Genomic DNA, 21,129 nt, shown 5'->3' on the forward strand with positions numbered 1-21,129 from the left:
ATTTATTATTAAATATAATCTCCAAAGTCCATATGACGTTTGTATTATGCAAGCTGTATTATTGCAAATTTCTACCCCAAGCATTAATCTTTATTTCATAATAAATAGTTTCAAGAGATAACAAAACAAAATAAAAAAAAAAAAAAAACATAATTTTCCACTTTGTTATGTCCTGTGTAGACGCTGGTATAAAAAGTTTAAAATAAAAATTAATCAGTTGCAGAAGAGAATGATAAATACATGTGACTACGTGCATATAAATAGAAAAAAAAATAAAAAATTTAGTTATTTCTACTGATAGAATAATTTTTAACATTGAAAAACCGCAATTAAGATTCAGATCCTCTTGCAAGTTGCAATTCTCAAGGAAAACCATTATGTAAATTTCATCGTGTTGGCTTTTGTACTCTACTGCAATTTTTGCTTATCATGTTTATTCACTTTTTTTTTTTTTTATTTCTTCATTCGACCAGCTGTGTATGCACACCGCGACAATGTCACTGGGTCTAAAAATCCAATGGCTATTTTTTTGCCCTTGCCTTGGGACTACTTCACGTCTCTCGAAACAAACGAAAAAAAAAAATAATAACAAAAGACCTTTTATTTTTACTTTTTTATTTATTTCTCACTCCACTGATAATTTTTTATGTTTGTTTTTAACTCTTTTTTCTGTCCAAGAATTTACTTAACTTTTTTCATTTTTATTATCTTGTCTTTTTCATTGTTTATATATTTCACTTTTCAAATTGACAGAAAGCTTTTTTATATCTGTTGAATTAATTAACTCTTGAAAAAAAAATAAATAAAAATAATTACTTTAATAATTTATCAACGATGTGTATCATGTTTGTTGTATTTTTTTTTTTTATTATACATAATTAAATTTCATGTTCTATAATTTGTTACCATTTAAAGATATTTTTTTAAATAATAAATAATGGTTGTTTTGTTTTGAATTTTTTTTTTGCATGTCAAAAAGTTTGCTGCATACGTTTGCTTTTGAATAATTTAATATTTTCTGCACGCGATTAATCTCAAGTATAATAACAATAATTAACTAATGTATGATTGTGAATAAAAAAAAATATATGTGTTAATAAAATTGTCTGTAATGACTATTAAATTTTCCTCGTTTTACTGGTAGTTTTATCTGAAAGCCGATGAAGAAGGTAGAGAAAGATTAATGTTCCGAAGCATCTTGCTCTTGTCGATATGTCATCTCTTGTAATTGCAAACACATATTTGATGCATCAAAATTTCTTGCTATAGCAATCGATCAGAAACTTTGTCAAGCTCTAATCAACATGATTCACCATATCCAATTTAATATTGAAAAACTTTATTCAGGTTAAAAAGTTTTATGTACCATATCTAACGCTATCATTTTTACTAAATTAATTTCACTTTTTTTTTCAAATTTTATTAAATATTTTTATTACTGGAAATATTGCTTTGTTTCTATTGAAACTTGAGTCTTTACTTCATTAAATAACGGCGTTTTTAATCACATTTATTACAGTCGATATGAAGATTAAATGAAAAAAAGAAGGTAGTTTTAAATCAAATTTTCATTATCGTTAAAAAAAAAAAAAGTTTCATTTACATTTGACTAAAGTTTAAAAATGAAACAAACTCAATATCGCTTTAACATTGTTATCTCTTATTTTTATTTTGTTTTTTTTTTTTTTTATTAATTCTCTTTTTCGTTTCATTTATTTTTTATATCATCTGTAGTTTTTCATGCTAATGCAAAAACAAAAGGATTTTCCTTTAAATAAATAATTTTCAATTTGTCCAAGTGCCATGACTGGTGACGCTTAGTTTTCCACAATGAACTTTTCATTCTTCTTATATTTTTATACATATATATTTTGTCCTTTGCCTTTTTTTTTTTTTTGTTATTTTCACAACGTCAGTAGAGACAGAAAGAGAGTATTAATAATGATGAAAAAATTTAAATTATCACAGCTTAAAATATTTTTTATTTTTCAATTGAAAATAAATTAATTTATCATGACAAAAAAAATTATATATATTAAAAATAACTTAACCAAAAATTAAAAAATTTATATATTTTTATAAAAATGAATATAATGATTGTAAAAAAAAATAAATATAAAAAAAGGAAAAACTAGAACTTTTTAAGTCTCTCATCATAATGCACACGAGAATTGTTTGACAAAGTCCGTTGTCAATTCATCGAACAAAACTTTTAGCCGACTTTGATTCTGCTAGGAGTATTTCTATCACCTTTAAATCCTCTCAAGAATTTTCTTTGTGTTTTTCAACATCAAAATATACATAGACTTATTTTTATATACATATATATCGAAGGTCTATATTTTGTCATACATTGTTCAACTTTTATCTCACTATTTTTCAACATTGTTCGAACTTAATTTTAAAAACTTTTTTATTTATCAACACAGTACCCTTATAATGGCTTCAATAATAACAAACCTTTTTGATCACTGTACTATTTTTTATTATTATTCTTTTATCATATTCAAAAAATGTATTATTTAAATTCATTCAATTTTCATAAAATAAAAAGTCTTACTCAAGACAAAACCTGGAAAATATTTTATGCTTTTCAAAAATAAACATTTCAGCAAATGTTTTTTTTTTTTTTTAAAAAAATACCTTCAATCTTTTAAATATCTTATTCACTATAGTATTATTATTCACTATATAATGCAAGTAATTTCATAAAGAAAATTGAAAAGTTTTAAAACTTGGCTGTGAGTTTAAAATATTTTAAATAAATATTATATGAAAAAGGTTTTTTTTTCATTTTATTTTTTGTAGACCACAAGGATAAATAAAAAATGATTAATTATCATAGAGTGATTAATTATTTATTCAAGTATTATGTTGTCATTGGATAAAAGCAAAAAGATAAATTGTGTGAAATTTCAAAATTTCATGAAATTGCAATTGTGTATATCCACGTTGACAAACTTTCTGGTTAAAGTTTGTATTTATTGGATAGATTTTAATAAAAATCAAGTTGCCAAGTGTAACTTCAGTAACATCATCAAAGTAGTTTACTTATTTTTTAAAAGCTAACAATAGCTAGTGTCTTGTCCAGTAGTAGTCATGGTAAATAAAGAAAGAACAATAAAACAGACAAGACACTTTGAAAAGCTACTATATCGACTCTTGAAAAAGCGAGAAAAAAAAATTGGCCTAGATGTGATGTTGTAATTTCTAAATGTATATATACATCAACTATCCCCAACTTTTGTGTTTAATAAAAATTTTAAACTAATTACCAAGTTGAACAAATAGCTCCAGTATTATATATAAGAAATTGTAAAATGAATAAATAAATTTTGTCTTTTATAAACCGAGATAATTCAAATCAAATTAGATTCGTAAATTCAGTGAAAAGTTTAATTAGTAAATGTCAAGGAATTTACGATTTATTTATTTATCTATATTTCATTTTATAAACAAATCAAAATAAATTATAAAAAAAAAAAAAAAGAAATGAAATTAATTTTCTTTTGTAAATTTAATCATAATGATATTTAATTTTTATTCTTTGAAAATATATGAGGGTTCTTTATCGTTTGATATTCAATAAGAATTCAATCAGAATAAAATGACAGTTTATCGATAACAAATTTCCATTATACAGGATATTAGCTATCATAAACTGATGAAAAAATAAAATACATAAAAATCTTAGAATAACAAAAAATAAATAAAACTTTGAAAATATAAATTATATTTTTTTTTTTTCCATTTAAAAATTTAATTTATATAAATTCCACATAGCATTTAATTTTTTAATAGCTAAAAAAAAAAAAAATAATTAAATTCAATAATTATATACTTATTAAATTATTAAAATAAAGAAAAAAAATTTTTCCATTTGTAAATATGATGATGATTATTTCGAAACTTGTATAATATTTAAAATTGATTATTTAAAAAATAAAAATGCACTTTTCAAGCCTCATATTAATTTTAAAATTTAATTAAAAAAATATTCCATATTTTGATCGTAATAAAACTAATGTTTTCTACGAGGCTAAAAGACATTTAAGCATTTAAATAAATTGATATAATGTTGGTACGTTTTTGTGTGTTGGAGAATTTCATAACAAACCTTGTAACAATTTATCTGATAGAGGTATATATATGTCGAACAAATCGAGTGTCCTCAACTATCATGCTTACCGATGCTTGCACGACGAATATTCTCGTATCTTCAACGATGCACGAACAGATTTTAGTTTTCTCTTATATACACTTTCAGCTCATATCTAGACAGTAACACTCAACGTGAATCACGTACGATGGATGTAAAACTCGAGTTTAAGTAAAAGAGAAAATGATGAGAGAGAAAATTTCAAATTAGATAGAGCTTTTGCTATTTGCATTTTGAATTATTGTCAAGAGTAAAAAAGTTAGATAGAAAAATAGATAACTGATACAAACGCCTGACAAAGTTCCAATGACACCACTTTTCTTTATTTACAGATGAGATATAATCTCGTTGTAATATTATGGTTGATTTGACAATATTATGATGATGTTGAAAAGCACATTATGCATTATTAAATACTAAATAAATTATAAATTTTCTTTACAAACTTACAGTGTCATGTCAATCATGTCAGATCCAATATTCATCTTATTTTTATTTTTTATACAAGTTATTTTTATTATTATGAAAACTGAATAATCATAAAAAAAAAAGACACAATAAAAGAGTTATTGGTTTTTATATATTCGCTGAACTTTTTTTGACAAGTTTATCAAAAGCATTGATCGATTTTGCAGGGACCTTTCAACACCAACAAAGTAAATCCATTGTAAAACTGCGCAGGCTTGGGGGTTTATTTTATTTATTTCATTTTTTTTTTGTGAATTGAGAAAAATGTATGACACATGGAGTATTCAAGATTTTCTTTCTCTCTTTTTATTTTTTTTATCATTTGATAATACTTTATTCTTTTGCCAGCGTATATATTTATATTTATTTTTTATTTTTTTATATAGCCTTATTTCTTTATACCAAGTTTCTTTTCAAGTCTTGGTGATCGGATTACTGAATAGCATGAAAGTAGCTCTTTTGCTGAAATGTGAATGTTTTTTTTTTTTTCATTTCCTTCACCTTCAATTTACAGCTGAATTGGCGAAACCAAGACGATAATTATAAATGTACGCGTAGAGGACAAATATACTATTACTTCCAATTGTCTTTAAGTTTATTTTTGTTTTTTTTTTTTATTTTTTTATTTCTCTTTATCGTTTGCCCTTTTTTTTTTTTTTTCTATTTCAATCGTTTGGCAAGTCTTGGTTCATTGTCGTCAATTGTGGCTCCGAGTAAACTTGGATGGTCCAAATCATCCTCAAGTTTTTTTTTTTTTTTATCTTTTATCTTTTATTTTTACCTCAATTCCAATCTGTTTGAAATCCGATTATTTTAGGGATGAAATTGCCAGAACATTTAGAATGATCTTCAATTCGGCACAAAAATACGTTCAAGAAAATATCATAAAAATATATTAAGTGGTATTTTCAAAAGTAAATTGTGAGACAATGTTTCATCTTGACAAGAATCACATTGTACTTTTGATAAAGTGTTATTCAAAGTGTTCATCGATAGAATTACATTTTATGATGATTCTTACAAGTTGTAAAAATATAGTCAAAAAAAAAAAACAAGTAAAAAGGTTTCCATGATTTTCATGAAAATAGTACCAGTAAAATTTAATAAAATCTTAAATTGATTTTCTCGAATAACATTAATAACTTTAAGTTTTTAATAGTTTTTTTTTTAAAGGGTTGTTTTGGAGTGACATTTATGCAAGTAATTATAAAGCATGGAAATTAAACAAATCACGACTTTTCAACGTTTTTAACTAATTACTCATAATTATCATAAATAATAATAATTAATTTTGAATATATACATAATGTTACAAATTAAAACATAATTGCAGATTAATTTTTTTTTGCAATTACAAAACTGCAATATATATTTGTAATTCAAAAAAAGGTATTATCATAATTTTATGAGAAAAAAAAAACACGCAGAATTAAATAGACTACAGGGTAAAAAAAATTATCACTCAAAACTCATTTTTTCAAGATTTAAAAAAATTAAAAAAGAAAAAGAAAAAAAAAACAGTTTAAAAATTATCACAGTAGATCATGTCCCTATTTAGTCAGCCAAAAAAATAAAATATTTTTTAATTTAAATAATTTAAAATCATCTTGGTATTATTTAAATAAAAAAATTTTAAAATTAAAAAATACATTTCAGTAGAATAGGTATATATTTAGTCAGACATTTTCATGTGAAATAAAAATATCTTTAAATTAATTTTCAACAGACTGTAACGTCGTATTGATCTTACCAAAAAAATAAAAATAAATAATAATTCTATTATTACCTGTTCTCTAATTAAAAAAAAAAAGATCCAAGACAAAAAAAAATTTAATCTCCCAATTGTTAATTCATTTTAATGATAATTATTGAATAGTTTAAAAATTGATTTATACTTTGATATGAAAAAAAAATAATTATAAAGCCATACCTGTAATGACAACATTATAATGTTTGACAAGTGAACGTGTTGGATCAATCTCAACTTGACACTTGTAAAGTCCAGTATCACGTAGTGTTGCATAGGTGATTTGCAATCTCCAGTTGTCAGGATATCTAGAATTACAATTGTATGAAACAACAACAAGATTATAATATAACACATAAAGTGTACACAGTAATATACTATATTGTGAATATTGTCCTAACCTATCACAACATGAAATCCCTTGTACATCTATTTGAGTAACTACACTGCAACCCTCCACCACAAAGTTATGATATACATTTTCTTAAACCCAGCTTGATTTTTCTAAGGGACATGTTAAACCCACATATATTTATCACCCTAAGCCCTCATGATTTTCTCATCTATATACATCATTTTCTATTTTTTTTAAATTTTTTTATATTTAAAAAAGAAAAAATAACTTATCTTTTCGTTGGGACATATTATTTGATAAAAATTGATTTATATTTCTATTGTGTTGAAATTGCTAGTTTTATCCTTACTATTTTTTTGTTTTTTTTTTTTCAATATTTATTTATTTATTATTTATTTTTTTATCCATAATAAAACCGTGTATTTTATGTTATTATATTTTTTAAAATTGTCATTTTGATCCTAACAATATTGGTAAGGGTTTTTATTTACTTGCTTTGGTATGATGGATAAAAAATGTAACATACTGAAATTTCAAACTGATCCGTTCATCCGCACTGTACTGTACATTTCCGACTGTGAGTAGTCGGATTGAGTCTTTGTCATGTTGTAACCAGGTCACCTAAAACAAGAAATAAAAAAAATAAAATAAAATACATACATACTAAAAATATAAAAAATTATGAACAAAGTATTTAGTGAAACAACAAATATAAAAAAATTGAAAATTAAAAATATTGACAGAAATTCAATGAACAGTAAATGTTATAATTAAGTTACTTATAATTTAATTATTTACACTTTGTTTATGTTTTATTTTTGTCAATTTAATACGACAATTTTAACGCACAAGTTTTTTATTTTTATTATGTTTTTTTTTTGTTTTTTCAATCATGGAATGTTGTACATTTTAGACAATGTGAGTTGTACTGTTTAATCTATTTTTTGCATCGTTTGCGAATTTACTGTTTTTTTAAAATATATATATATTTAAGAATATTTATGGAAGTTGCCGAGTACACGCCAATAAAAACAAACGGGGTTAAAATCCTCCTGACTGCCACGTAGTTTGGCATGCCAGTGAATTCTATGGGTATAAAAAAAAAAAATATATATCTCGTAAAGTTGGACGAGCGATACGGGATTTATAGAGATGAGAAATCAAGGAATTCTCATAGCAAAATGGGTATTAAAGATGTATGAGCAAATTCAACTTTACTCTTTATCCTCCTTCCGCCTCTTCTATCAAGTCAATTTTTTTATATTTTTTTTTTCCTACTTATTTTTCATATTTTCTCACTTTATCTTTCGTTATTTTAACCTCTTTTTTTTATGTATAAATTTATTTTTATAAATTTTTAATTCTAAAATTGAAGGACCAGATTGCAGTGCCACTTAAAAAATTCAACACTGCAGTCATATATATAAATCATGCATCCAAAAGTTGACTTAACGAATAAACTTTTTTTTATTTTTTATTTATTCGTTAATTTTTTTTTTTTTTTTCACTGTCAATTTTATAAAAACTATATTTATGGAGCACTGCTGTCGATGAACTATTGGATAAATAAAACTTTGATATATATTTTTTTTTATCAATGATTTTATTTTAATGCAAATTTAATAAATATAATTAAAAAAATTTTAAAACTCATTAGAATATATATTGAGTTAAAAAATAATATATAAATTCGTCTTATAAATATTTATAAAATATTAATATTTTTTTATGAAACTTGAAAGTTGACATTGTATACGTTAATTAGTTGATGAAAATAACGAATGGAATTTAAACGTTGTTGCAATTTATTTAAGTTTATACAACTACAGGGAGCCACTCTCACGTACTCATGCAAATTAAGTTAAGATATATTGTAAGAATACGAGGACTGTTGTAAAATCAGAGAAGAAAGCATTGAAAATAAAGTGAAAAAGAAATAATAGCCAGTGAGACATCGATATAAATATATATATATTCGAGAAATGAAAAGCTCTGACACAGTTGAAAATACTTGTTTTCATTCTCTAGTCTCGCTTCTCACATCCTTCTTCCATCAGTTTCACATTTCGTATTCTAGAAAATACGAATCTCACGGGAATTTAAAGCATCTGATACGTGCATTTTCTCTTTTGCCCTCTGTGCCCTCCTCTACCCTTTTTTTTTATTTTATTTTATCTATGAGAAAAAAAAAAAAAAAAAACATAACTATATACTGAACGAGGTTAAAGAAACCCGTCAGTGACTTGGTTTAGACCAAAAGAACAAGGTTACATTTTACATTTTTTTTTTTTTTTATTATTTTTTGGTACTTTCAACAATAGTAAGCAGTATGTTTTTTGCAATTTTGTACAGAAAAAAAGTAAAAAACGTATGTTAAGAAAAAGTATAGAAACATGAGCCAAGTCAAGCAAGAAATAATAAAATTTAATGATTTTTTAAAATAGCTTTAACATCAGCCAACTTGATAGAATAAAAATAAAATAAAATTTTAAGTATAATCATTGAAACAGTAATATGTTTATAAAAAAAAAAAAAAAAAAATATAAATAAATAAATTGAGATAACAAAGAAAATAAAATAAACAAATATTTAAATTAAATTCAAGTACCTTTTTATCACCAAGAAGACCAATTCGACAATCAAGAATAACACTATTTCCAGTTCTTTCAGTGATAATTCTATGATCAACATTATCAATAAAATACGGTCCAAATTTACCAAATGAACTTGGCATATTTGGTAATTTAAAACCAGCAATAAAACTTTTTCTTGTTACAGAAATAATAGGAAGACGAGTTTCAACATTATCATTATTATCACTATTATTATTACTATTAAAATCATCATCATCATCATTATTATCATCAATGTTCATGGCTGTATTGAATGATGGTTTTATTTCATAAAAAATTTTGCTAGGTTTTCCACTGTCAACAAGATTTATTGAAGGTTTAGATTGATCCTTTCTGGGATAAGACAGCTTGTCCTCATTTATGATATTTTCATGTATTTTTTTTTGGCTTAGAGCAAGTCTACGTGAGGGCCAAGGTTGATTTGAAATAATAAGAGGTGATTCAATACTATCAACACTTGCCTCTTCATTATTTTCAATTTTTTCTTCGGTCAATTTATTTATCATTGATATATTTGATGACGCCATTAACTTTTCACTTTTAGCATCAACTGATGTTAAATTTAATGAATATGATTGATTATTCATTTCATCAGATTTATTTTGATGACTTGTTGGTGATGTATCATTTGACGTTAATTGAGTATCATCAAAAATAGTTGTATTTGTTGATTCAGTATTTATCAATTTGTCAGGATTGGATATTGTTGAGTTTGTAGGAATTTCTGTAGCTTGAAATTCATTGTTATTTATACTTCGATGTTGTCTTACTTTTGTATCAGCATTATTGTCAGATAATATACGTGCTTCTTGTGATATTTCTGCAAATTGTTTCAAAGTATTATCAAATGTTTTAGATAATTTTATCCTCTTTGTTTTTAATTCTTCACATATTTTAAATTTATTAAATTCAGTAGTTGTTTTTGTTTTATCAATTGATATTTGTTTTCTTTTTTTGTCATATATTTTAAGATTAATATTCAATTTTTCCTTGCAACGTATGGCACTTGATATTGTTGAGGCAAGCAAAATTTTATTTTCTCTTATTTCGTTAGTTATTTTTATAATCATCGTTGTTTCTTTAGTTTTTTTTTCCATTTCTGTAACAATTAAATAAAAAGAAATTAAAAAGAGATACATGTAAACAGTCTAAGCCTTATTTTTTTCTTCTTATTTTTATATTTATGAAAAAATGTTTGTTGGATATATTTTTGATCGTAAAACAACGATAGATATGGAAACAATAAAAATAAAAGAAAAAAAAAAAAAAACTTAAAGTATTTGCTATTGATCTTGCCAAGGTTTTTTTTTCGTAGTAAAGAAAAATATATAGTATTTGGTTTTTATTGGAAGGAGAGCAAAAATTGGCCGAGAACGAGAAAACGTTGTGCTTCGATTGAGTCCAGCAATAAAATCGAAAGATTGGATCGTTTCGTAAAAAAATTATAGGGATGAAAAAAAAAAAACTATATATACTTTTAGTTGATGATCACAGATTAATCTCCACAATTTTTCGATATTTTCATCATTATCTAGTCGTAAAACAAATACATGAGTCATAAATGTATATTTTTTTATTTTTATTTTCAAATCTTGGTAAATTTTCAAAGATTGACAGTTCAATTTTCTATCAAATCATATGCAACGTATTTTTTTTTTCTGTTATATATAAATATTCTTTTACCTGTACCAATCACTAAAAAGATGTTATAAAATTGTTAGGTGTATGTCAAAAAGAAAACGGAACATTTGACTTGTAAAAAAATATCAAAAAATATCTACTCTACTGTATATTTGAATATTTCTTGAATCCTAAAACGTCTGCAATGTAAAATTTTTATATTTTTTCGTGTTTTTACGACGTATCGCCAATTCCATTTGTCACATTTTCCATTGATTTTATTTTTTTTCTACTCTCTGTATGTATATTATATTATTCTTCTTCAAAAGGAAAAAAAAAATGAATAGAATAACAAAATAAATAAAAAAACATTCAAATCTCATTCAACACTTTTTATTTATTTATCTGTATATATATAGGTATGTGTAGACGATCGTGGTACAGGATGTCGCTCAAGGCGCAATAATACACACACATATATGTAGTTTAACTATTCCTATTTTACAAAGTTGAATTTATCTTTCAGACTGTCACTTGAAAGCTTCGCTCTTTCACCCTAAAACGTCACTAGATGCTACATCACCCACGAATCTACACACAAGAAACTCGGTAAATTCATGTACATTCAAGATCGTATTTTGATATAGTGATACAAGTCAAAACTTTGAATATAATATAATATTTTACTATATTTTAAAATTTATATATATTTTTTCTTTTGATGCTTGTATTTCAATGTGTCATGTTTAATATTTAAATTAAACAAAAATTCACTCTTTTTGTTTCAAAGGTTTTTTAAAATTAATAATAATAATCTAATTTAAAGAATTTCGATGATTTTTTTCCGGATATTAGAGAGTTTTGAAATTTATACAGTAGATTTTTGAAATACTGATCTATTTTCTGTATTTTTTTGGTAATTGTTTGGAAGCTTGTTATTTTTATATTAATTTTTAAAGTTGACAACTTTTAACATGGCCTCTTATGGAGAATTCATTTATTTGAGGAATTATTAAAAAAAAAATAGACACCTCTTGAGCGCGAAAAAAAAAAAAAAACAAAAAGAAAATATTGCTTCTCACTTCCACAAATATTTACTTTTTAATGTAAGTCTTATTTTTTAATTTATGAATTTTTAACTTACCCGGGGCAACGATTGTAAGTGTAATGCCGATAATGGCTATCACCCATGTATTCAACTGCTGCATCTCAGAAATTTAAATTATGTTATCTCAGCCCTCAGGTATAACCACCATGTCTATTTGTTTTTGTTTATTCATCTTTTATTACCTGTAACATAGATAAATATTTAATAATTAATATTGACTCAGTGATTGTTAATGTATAAATTAATTAATTTATTTTAGTTGTACATGATTTTGCAACAACTTTATTTACTTGGTGAAAAGTCATTTAAATCTTGATTAAGATATATACTATTCTAAAAGTGATGTATATATTTCATACTCTCGATAAACTTCGATGTTTACACATACATTTTCGCGGCTATATATTAATTAACACATAAAGATTCCCGTGTATATTGCATAATTGAAAATAACACTGTGTAAATATATTTGTTCACATACAGGAGAATAAAGTTTATAACAACTTTTCCATGTGTTATTTCTATTAGCTGTTATTCGCTCTCTTATATTCTCAATACAAATATTAATTTATTTTTTTTTCCATTTTTAATTTAAAGAAAATAAAAGTTTTTTTTGTCAAATGTTATATGTAAAATATTATTTCACTTGGCATATCTTTGAAAATTGAAATTTTTATTATTTTTATTTTATATGTATATATACACTTTTATAGAAAAGTTTTTTGATTGCTTTTTTTGGTTTTTTAACTTCTTTTGTTAATTTTAAAAGTAACATTTCAAATTTTATCATGAGATTTGGTTTGTAAAACTTTTAAAATTGCGACGAATAAAATTTAAAAAGAAAAATAATAATAGTTAGACTAGATAAATAAAAAAAGTAATGTAGTCCCTTGATGATTTTTCTAGTTATTGAATTAAAGTTGAAATACTTTGAATTCTTTGAACATATTACAATAAAAAGTAAAAAAAAAAAAAAAAATACAAAGTTCATTGAGTGTAACGTCAATAGTTTTTCAAAAAATTTCCAGAACAAAATTTTCAAAGTTAAATATGTTTTATAGGTTTTTTTTTTTTCAAAAGTTTTACCTGCAAATTGAAAATTCGTTGTGTAAAATGGCTTTTGTTATTAATAAATAAAAAAATAAAATTTTACAAATTATGATAATGTAAATTTTTATTATTGAATTGTATTAATAACTATTGAAATGTATATGTAATAAAAATAAATATTTGACAAATTAATAAATTTATAAAATGTGTTTTTTGTTGTGACAAAAATAAATATGTACATGTGGTAAATTACATTTTATCCGATTGTCAAATGTCATGTTTAAAAACCATTCAAAAATCTCACGATTAAGCTTCATGAAAAATAAATATTCAAAAAAAAAAAAAATTAAAAAAATTAAAAAAAGGTTATTCACTGTTTAATATCATTTGTTTTATGTCAGCAACACATTGTGCGGCCACATTTAAAAAGCTGTCGAGTATCGTTCGAACGACAGGGAGGACGTGTCAAAATCGAAAAATCAGTCGTCATGTCTCTCTGCTATTCACTCTCATATTGAGGCTACTCCCAATGAATCTGACGCTGCATTTTTTTTTTTATTTTTTGTTCAACTATTTTATTCTCTTTATTTCATTTGATTTTTGTATTTATTTTTGCATCACGTAGTTTCAGTGTGTGTGTGCTAAGCTCTGATGGATCAAAAAAAAAAAATTAGATAGCGGATAAAAAAATATTGCTGAAAATTTATTGGACACGGTGGTGAAATCGTCATTTGATGAATTTTTTAATAGTGAAAATAGAGTATGATTAAAACATTAGAATTTTTTAAATTCCAATCAGCCAATTACATGTTTTTTTTTTATTTTCTTTTGTTAAATATTTTAATGTTTATTATTCAATCAATATTTCAGTATTTATTCAAGAGAAAACAATTTTTTTTCCCATCAAATAATCATTTTTTTTTTTGTTTATAAACATTTATATATGAATTTTTTTCTCTATTTTCATAAAGCTCCAGAGAGATGGATCATCTCAACAAGCAATCAGCGAATAGAAATTTTTTTTTTATCATTCAAATAAGCAAGCTCTGTTGTCCTTTGAGAATATCATTGGAAATTCATTCCTCGAGAATGACACTTTCGAAAGGATTAAGTTATCACTTGACTTGTTTTTATTATAAACTTGTATTTTTTTCCTTTTGTTGGCCTACTTTTTTTTCTTTATTTATTTATGTTTTATTATTATAACTTTTTAAATATTATTTTTATAAAATTTTTCTTTTTTATTATCAAAATGTTATTTTATTTCTTGTTGACTTTTCAAAGTTGAGCGTGTCAGTCTGAAGAATTGAAAAAGTTTTCCGAAGGGATCTCAAAAACTATTATTCACGTCGGCCATATGTTGGCATGCCTATTTTTTTTTTTTTTTCTAGTAAGCTAGCCGCTGTGCTTTTACCATTGAGACTAGTCGTGCAAAAAAAAATTATATAAATAAAAGTAATCACATTGCAAAATGAAAATGAAGAGAAAAAAAAAAAAAAGACGATTGCATTGTAGAAATAGAAAAAAGACAATTGGAATAAATAAATTATATAATAAAACAGAATATTTGAATATACAAATTTTCGAAAGAATTGAAAAGCTAAAATTCAATCGAATAGTATTCACCTCAATTTTTCAGTAAAAAAACAAAAATTCTTTATATATTTTTTTCAAATAAAAAACTTTTAATTTATAAATCGAAATCTGTCGAAATTTTTAAATCTAATTTTCAAAATAATAGTAATAAAATAAATAATTTTCATTGTATTTTTATTCAAAGAAAAATGGTTTATCATTTTTCTGTAAATTAAATTAACCACAATGAATATGAGCTATGCCTGAAGGAAATATATAATTTTATTTCTCCTACGATATCAAGTAATTTTGTGAATAATTTTAAACGTCATAATAAATTTTAAACTCGCAAAATGTGTGCTACTTTGTGATGAACATACATACATATTTATAGAGCCAATACACACATGGTTAATATACAAATAGAAACTAGATATTCATGAATAACAAATAGCTGAAGATAACTTAATATAATGACATAAAAATGTAGCTCAATGATACTTCATAATAACAAAAAATAATATTTGAATATCTTTGAAATCTTATCCTTGGAGTAATAAAAATAAAAGAAAAAAAAAAAAAAATGATTTCAATGCTTTTTAAAATTCATACAATATTATAAAAAATATATCTTGAGGTTGATATATAATATGAGTGAGTGGTTTGAAAGTAACTTGGCAAAAAGTCAATGCAGTTGGATTTGAAAATCCACTTGAATATATATCTCAAGGGATAAATAAAAAACCCAGCATGTGATTTTAATTTTTTTCCATGCATGTATAATAAAAAAATTGTAATTTTGTTTTCTTTTACAATTTGTTGATTTGAAAAAGAAAAGCCTTATTTTTAAAAATATAAAATTTAATTATATTATAAATTTTTAAATAATTTTTTATAATTTATTTTTGTCGTTGAAAAGTTTTGTTGATAAAATAGCTTGTATAAAATTTTTCAATCTTATTTTCCGGCTCTGAAAATGTGGCAAAAACACCATCTGTGGCTTTTTTTTTTCATAAATATATTAATTTTTCTGTCACCAAAGCAACTTTATTTTTTATTTTAATAATAATGATAAAAATTAAAGTCAACTTTACAATTGTAATGTAGATATAACAAATTTTGTTATATCATGCTGTCATGTTGGGTGTTAAAGTTTTTAGCGTACGTTAAATAATATAAAAATATAAAAGTATATTTTTGACAAACAAGGTAAAAATATACAAGTAAAAGTTGCTTGGCTTTTTGTTGTTACTTGTTCATTGTATTTTGATGAAACATAAAAGTTTTAACCTTGGTTACTGCTAAGTTTCACAGAATCATATATACATTTTTATATATGCAAGTATTTTCAATGTGATATGCAACAGACAATATACTTTCAAGAGGTCAACAAGTTATTCATCGTATATGTTCAAAAGTTTGACACAAAAGACACGTAAATTATATCAAGATAAATGAGAACAGAAAATATATATTTCCTTTTTGTTAAATATAACATACTTTATATATTTTTATAAAGAAAAATTTTTTTATAATAAATTTAATGAGATTTTTTTTCATTTCAAAATGTATGATAATTTAAAAATTAAAAAAAAAATATTCAATACCCATTTTTTAAAAAATCAAAACCAATTAGATTTCAATTGAGTTTTTTTTTTATCCTAATTTTTGGTCAAATCATTAATTTATTTACATAGATATTAGGATATAGTCACTTAAGGATTATTCAAATAGACTGCTCCTGAGTTTAGATTGCATAATAAATACATCAAGTCAATCATAAAAGTAACCCTTGAGAAAATTGCTCAAGGTATGTATATTAAATATCAAAATCCATTAATTATTATATTATATTATAGTAAATAATAATTTAAAATTTTCAAATATTTATAATATTATTATATTGTAATATAATCATCAATGCATAATTCAATATATTTTGAAATTTTATGCTGAATCTACAGGTAGATTTTGAAAACAGATATGAAGATCATGTAAAAAAGAAAATAAAATGTAAAATAAAATAAAGCTCGTTGAATTTTGAAAAAAAAGAATATAAAATTTTGCATGCAGACATTTTTATAGACTCTTTAGGTATTCTTTTTTCTTGAGGTTTTTAAATTTTCTAAATATATTCATTTTTATTTTTTTTTTTATTTAGCATATATCCAACTGCTCTTATACTACTCTTTCACCACTTATGCATGCATCACAAGAGCTCTATTGTTCATGGTCTAATATCAAGTAATGTTACCTTTTTTTTTTATTTAATTTTTTTTAAATACCCTTTTGAGATTCAAAGAGAAGTATCTCTATATATATTACTGAAAAACATGAAAAAAAATTAAAGTAAATAATTAAAGAAAAAAATGTCGACTTTTATTTTTTTTTTTCTTTTTATGTTATAGGCTTTTTCAAGATTTTTTTTTTTTTTTTTTTTTGTTGAACGTTGATTACAAAGTTTATCGTGTGCAGCGAAATGAAACGACAGAGGGTTACACCTCATTTACGTCGATTAATTTTCGCCGGCTTTATTTTATTTTTTTCTCTGAGAAATAAAAAAATAAAAACCAATGAATATATATAAGAATACAAATAGAGGGATGAAGAAAGAAATAATAAATTAAGCGATGAAAAAAAAGAGAAGAAAAAATGATTATATATATATTCTTGGACGTTGGTAAAAATTCCAGAACAAGTTGGCTAATTCTTTTGGACAAAATGACAACAAATGCTATTAAAACAAACTTTTTACACTATAAACAATACCGCAAAGTACATTCATACAGTGAAAAAACTTTATCTTTATCTTTTAAATTTTTAATTCAAATTATTTTTTCATCATCTTTGTGTCGTACAACACGACAGTATTAAAAATAGTAAAATGTAGCAAAATAAAACACAATATCAAAGTGTACATAGAAACAAAAAAAAAAAAAAAATTAATTACACAATGCAATAAATATTAATTGAATGGCGAATTGACTGGAAGATAGCTTTTTTTTTTTTTATTTAATTTAATTTTGAGTGAAAGTATAAAATGAATGATCAAAATTTGCCAGTTAATCATTGTTGGTTTCGACCGATTACGTTAGTTAGTGATTTTCAAAGTGAGAAAGAGTGAGAGAAAAAGAGAGAAAAAATAAATTCAAATACATCGACTATTGTTGTAGCATGTGAATTTTTAAGGCTAGTGAAAATTCTATACCAACAGGAAATTTAATCAGATAAGCTGAACACAACAATGGATGTTGTACACATGTTGTAAATAATGATAACCAATACCTTGTTATTCTCAATGTTTTATTGACATTTACATTACACAGTTAATGTTTAACAATTTTTATAAATACATAAACTCAATGTTTTCATGATATCTTTATTATTTTGTTTATTTAAAAAATAAAAAATAGTCAATTTATTATTTAAAAGGAATTTGTATTAAATAATTTTCATGTGATGGAAAGTAAATTATTGACATATAAAATTAGTATATAATTTAATTATTTTATATAAAAATAAAATTTGTGATCAGTCAGTTTGTCATGCAAGTTATTATTATTATTTTTAAAAAACATATTCTGTTAACGTACGTCAGCATAAAATTGAATTTTAATTGAATTTTACAAAATTTTAAATTAAGCAAGAAAATTGATGCATGTTTTTTAGTGATATACTCATGTATGTATAATGGAAATTGAAATATCTTTTAGTAAACGCAATTTGATGACCTATTTTATATAATTATTATGTGTATATATATATTTTAATTATATGTATAAATACGGATAATTAAATTTATGTATATAAATTTGAATTCTATTGTTTGTTATATTTAATTTTAATTGCTGTCTATAGACAAAATTAATATGCAATGATCTATAATAAATTGATAAGTATTTTCTAATAACTGATTATCAAATTAATTACTTTCGATTCAATGATTATTCAAAGATTGATATATTTTTATGATTTTTGATTTAAAAAAAAATATGAGTTGACCTACATTTTAAAATATCGTAAGAAAATATTTCCATTATTTTTAAAATAACTTCACCAATTGCTTTTTCATGTAATAAATGTAATAATTTCTTCATTAAAATCTTGACATAAATATAATTATTATATTTCATAATATTTATTCTGGAATTTATTTTTAAAACTTTAATTACTTGTTTGAATTATTAATTTTTTATATTTTCAGTTAAAATGGAAAATGATGGTCTGGAATTCGAGCAGTTAAATTATAAAATTTATATAATTTAATATTTAAAGTTGATGTTATTACTAAGTTTTTCATCAACTAAATTGAATATTATTTGTGTGATAGATGTAGCAGTAATCCACAAACATAATTCAACGTTATATTTAAAAATTTTAATACGTTATTATTTCAAAAAAAATAAGTTATATGTCGTGCTATTTTTAATTTATTTTTAATTTATATTAAGAATATATTTTATTTTTTTATATCTTTAGTAATAATTTTTTAACTTTATACTAACCCTATACATATATATTTTTTTTTTGTTCTATAAAAGTAATAAACTATAAGTATCATAATACTTTTTTTAAAAAATGAACAAACAAAAAGAAAAAAATTAAAATTGCTGTATTTTGACGACATTGCCGATGGCATGACTATAACACACTCATACAAGTACACATACACACAGTTATAAATATTGAAAAATTGCGATTGGCGTTTTTTGTTTTTTTTTTTTTTTGATAATAGAGTAACGCCCCGAGTGCTGATATTCTCGTACACAACACCACTACATAGTGTCTACCACCACATATCTAACGATTTTATTTTGTTATAATTTTTTTTTAATTTCCTCTATACTATAATCATCTTTAGATTTTCAAATTTTTATTATCTCATATTTTATTTGAATTAATTTATTTTTTTTAAACTCACTTTTCTACTTATCTATAAATTATCAAAATACGACTTAATAAACGACCATTATTTAACTGAATGAAAAAACTTTTTTCTTCGCGAATTGTATTTTATTCTTAATGTATTATTTAAAACTTTTTTGATTAAATAGAAGTAATGTTATTCATTGTATTATCCAACACCAAAAATAAACTTTACTAATTTTTAAAATTTATATTTTCGGTATGTAAAAATTTAAAAAATAATATAAAATAAATATAATAAATACATTATAAAAAATAAATTTTTCTGTTATTTGTATTCAACTTTATTTAGTTTATTGTAAAATTTATTATATGTATTTTTGAAGTAATGTCAGTTTTACGATAATAAATCCTTTGACGATTTTTAAAATAAAAAATAAAAGTTAAAAGCACGATGATAACTACTAAAAAATGGCATGCGTTTGCAAGAAAGATAGTGACAGAGAAAATAAAACGGTAGAAAAACTAACGGAAAATGGATGAAAAAAAAAAACTGAAAAAGATACAGGAATTGGTAAAGTGAATTTCGATTTACGGTTCAGTCGTCTATACATATATTCTATTTATATTATTTTTTTACAAACAAACCTCGTTATATATTGCAACTTGATCGAGCTTTTTCTCCACAAAACAACACTCAAATAATAATAATATTAAAAAAAAAAATAAAAAATAAACTTTATGAGGACATGAGGACTCAAAGCTTTGATAACATGCGTATCTACCTTTCGCTTTGGCTGTTGAACAATTTACTTGAATTCACCATCAGAAGCCTTGTTATGTGATTTTTTATTTTTTTAAAAAAAACCACGGCTCAAGCTTCAAGTATTGCTTTCATTTTGCTTTACTTCGCAAAAATAAAATTAAAAAATTATTACTCCTTGACTAATTGACGTAAAATTATCGTATTTAAATAAAAAAATGTGCTTTTTTTTTTAATCTAAAAAGACAAATAAGTTACAGTACTTTTTTTTCTAATTAATTAACATTTCTTTCATTTTTTTAAATTAATATACAAATAAAAAATTTGTGTTGTTTGCTAAAATAGTAAACATAAAAAAAAGCCAGTTTAAAAAAATAAATATATATTTATAAGCAAGTTATCGAAGCGAGTTGTTGTTTGAATATATTCCCAAAGTGAATTTTCTATTTTCGTATTATGAAAACATCGTGAGACAGGTAGTTACAATTCAGCTTGAACCTCTCTAGGGTGATACAACATAACGTGGTATACATTTCAAGTTTGTATTATACATATGAAGAGATAATGTTATCTTGATAATTTTGGAATAGATAGCCATGACCGTTATTCTATACATAGTGTCCATGATTGTCTATTATACGCTGCAATGACTATTTTAATCTAATCAAGTAAACATTAATTTACGTATTACAATTGTCATGTAAATTTTGTGTACACAACGTCAATTAAAATTACAATAATTCATATTTTCATAAATTAATTATTCAATTATATCTATATAATAA

At 23.3% G+C, this 21,129-nt stretch overlaps 1 protein-coding gene across 1 annotated transcript in view; it reads right to left on the bottom strand.

Moving 5' to 3' along the window:
• LOC122858311 overlaps positions 1–21,129 on the bottom strand; it is a 78,554-nt gene that overhangs the window by 12,726 nt on the left and 44,699 nt on the right. Inside the window, exons 3-6 of the mRNA XM_044161125.1 lie at positions 12,127–12,272; positions 9,338–10,461; positions 7,256–7,350; positions 6,558–6,682 (exon numbers count right to left, since the gene is read on the bottom strand). Of these exons, the coding sequence (XP_044017060.1) occupies positions 6,558–6,682; positions 7,256–7,350; positions 9,338–10,461; positions 12,127–12,190 (1,408 nt within the window). The 5' untranslated portion in view covers positions 12,191–12,272. The remainder of the gene's footprint in view (positions 1–6,557; positions 6,683–7,255; positions 7,351–9,337; positions 10,462–12,126; positions 12,273–21,129) is intronic.

This window comes from Aphidius gifuensis, linkage group LG5 (genome assembly GCF_014905175.1).
Source record: "Aphidius gifuensis isolate YNYX2018 linkage group LG5, ASM1490517v1, whole genome shotgun sequence".
Taxonomy (NCBI): domain Eukaryota; kingdom Metazoa; phylum Arthropoda; class Insecta; order Hymenoptera; family Braconidae; genus Aphidius; species Aphidius gifuensis.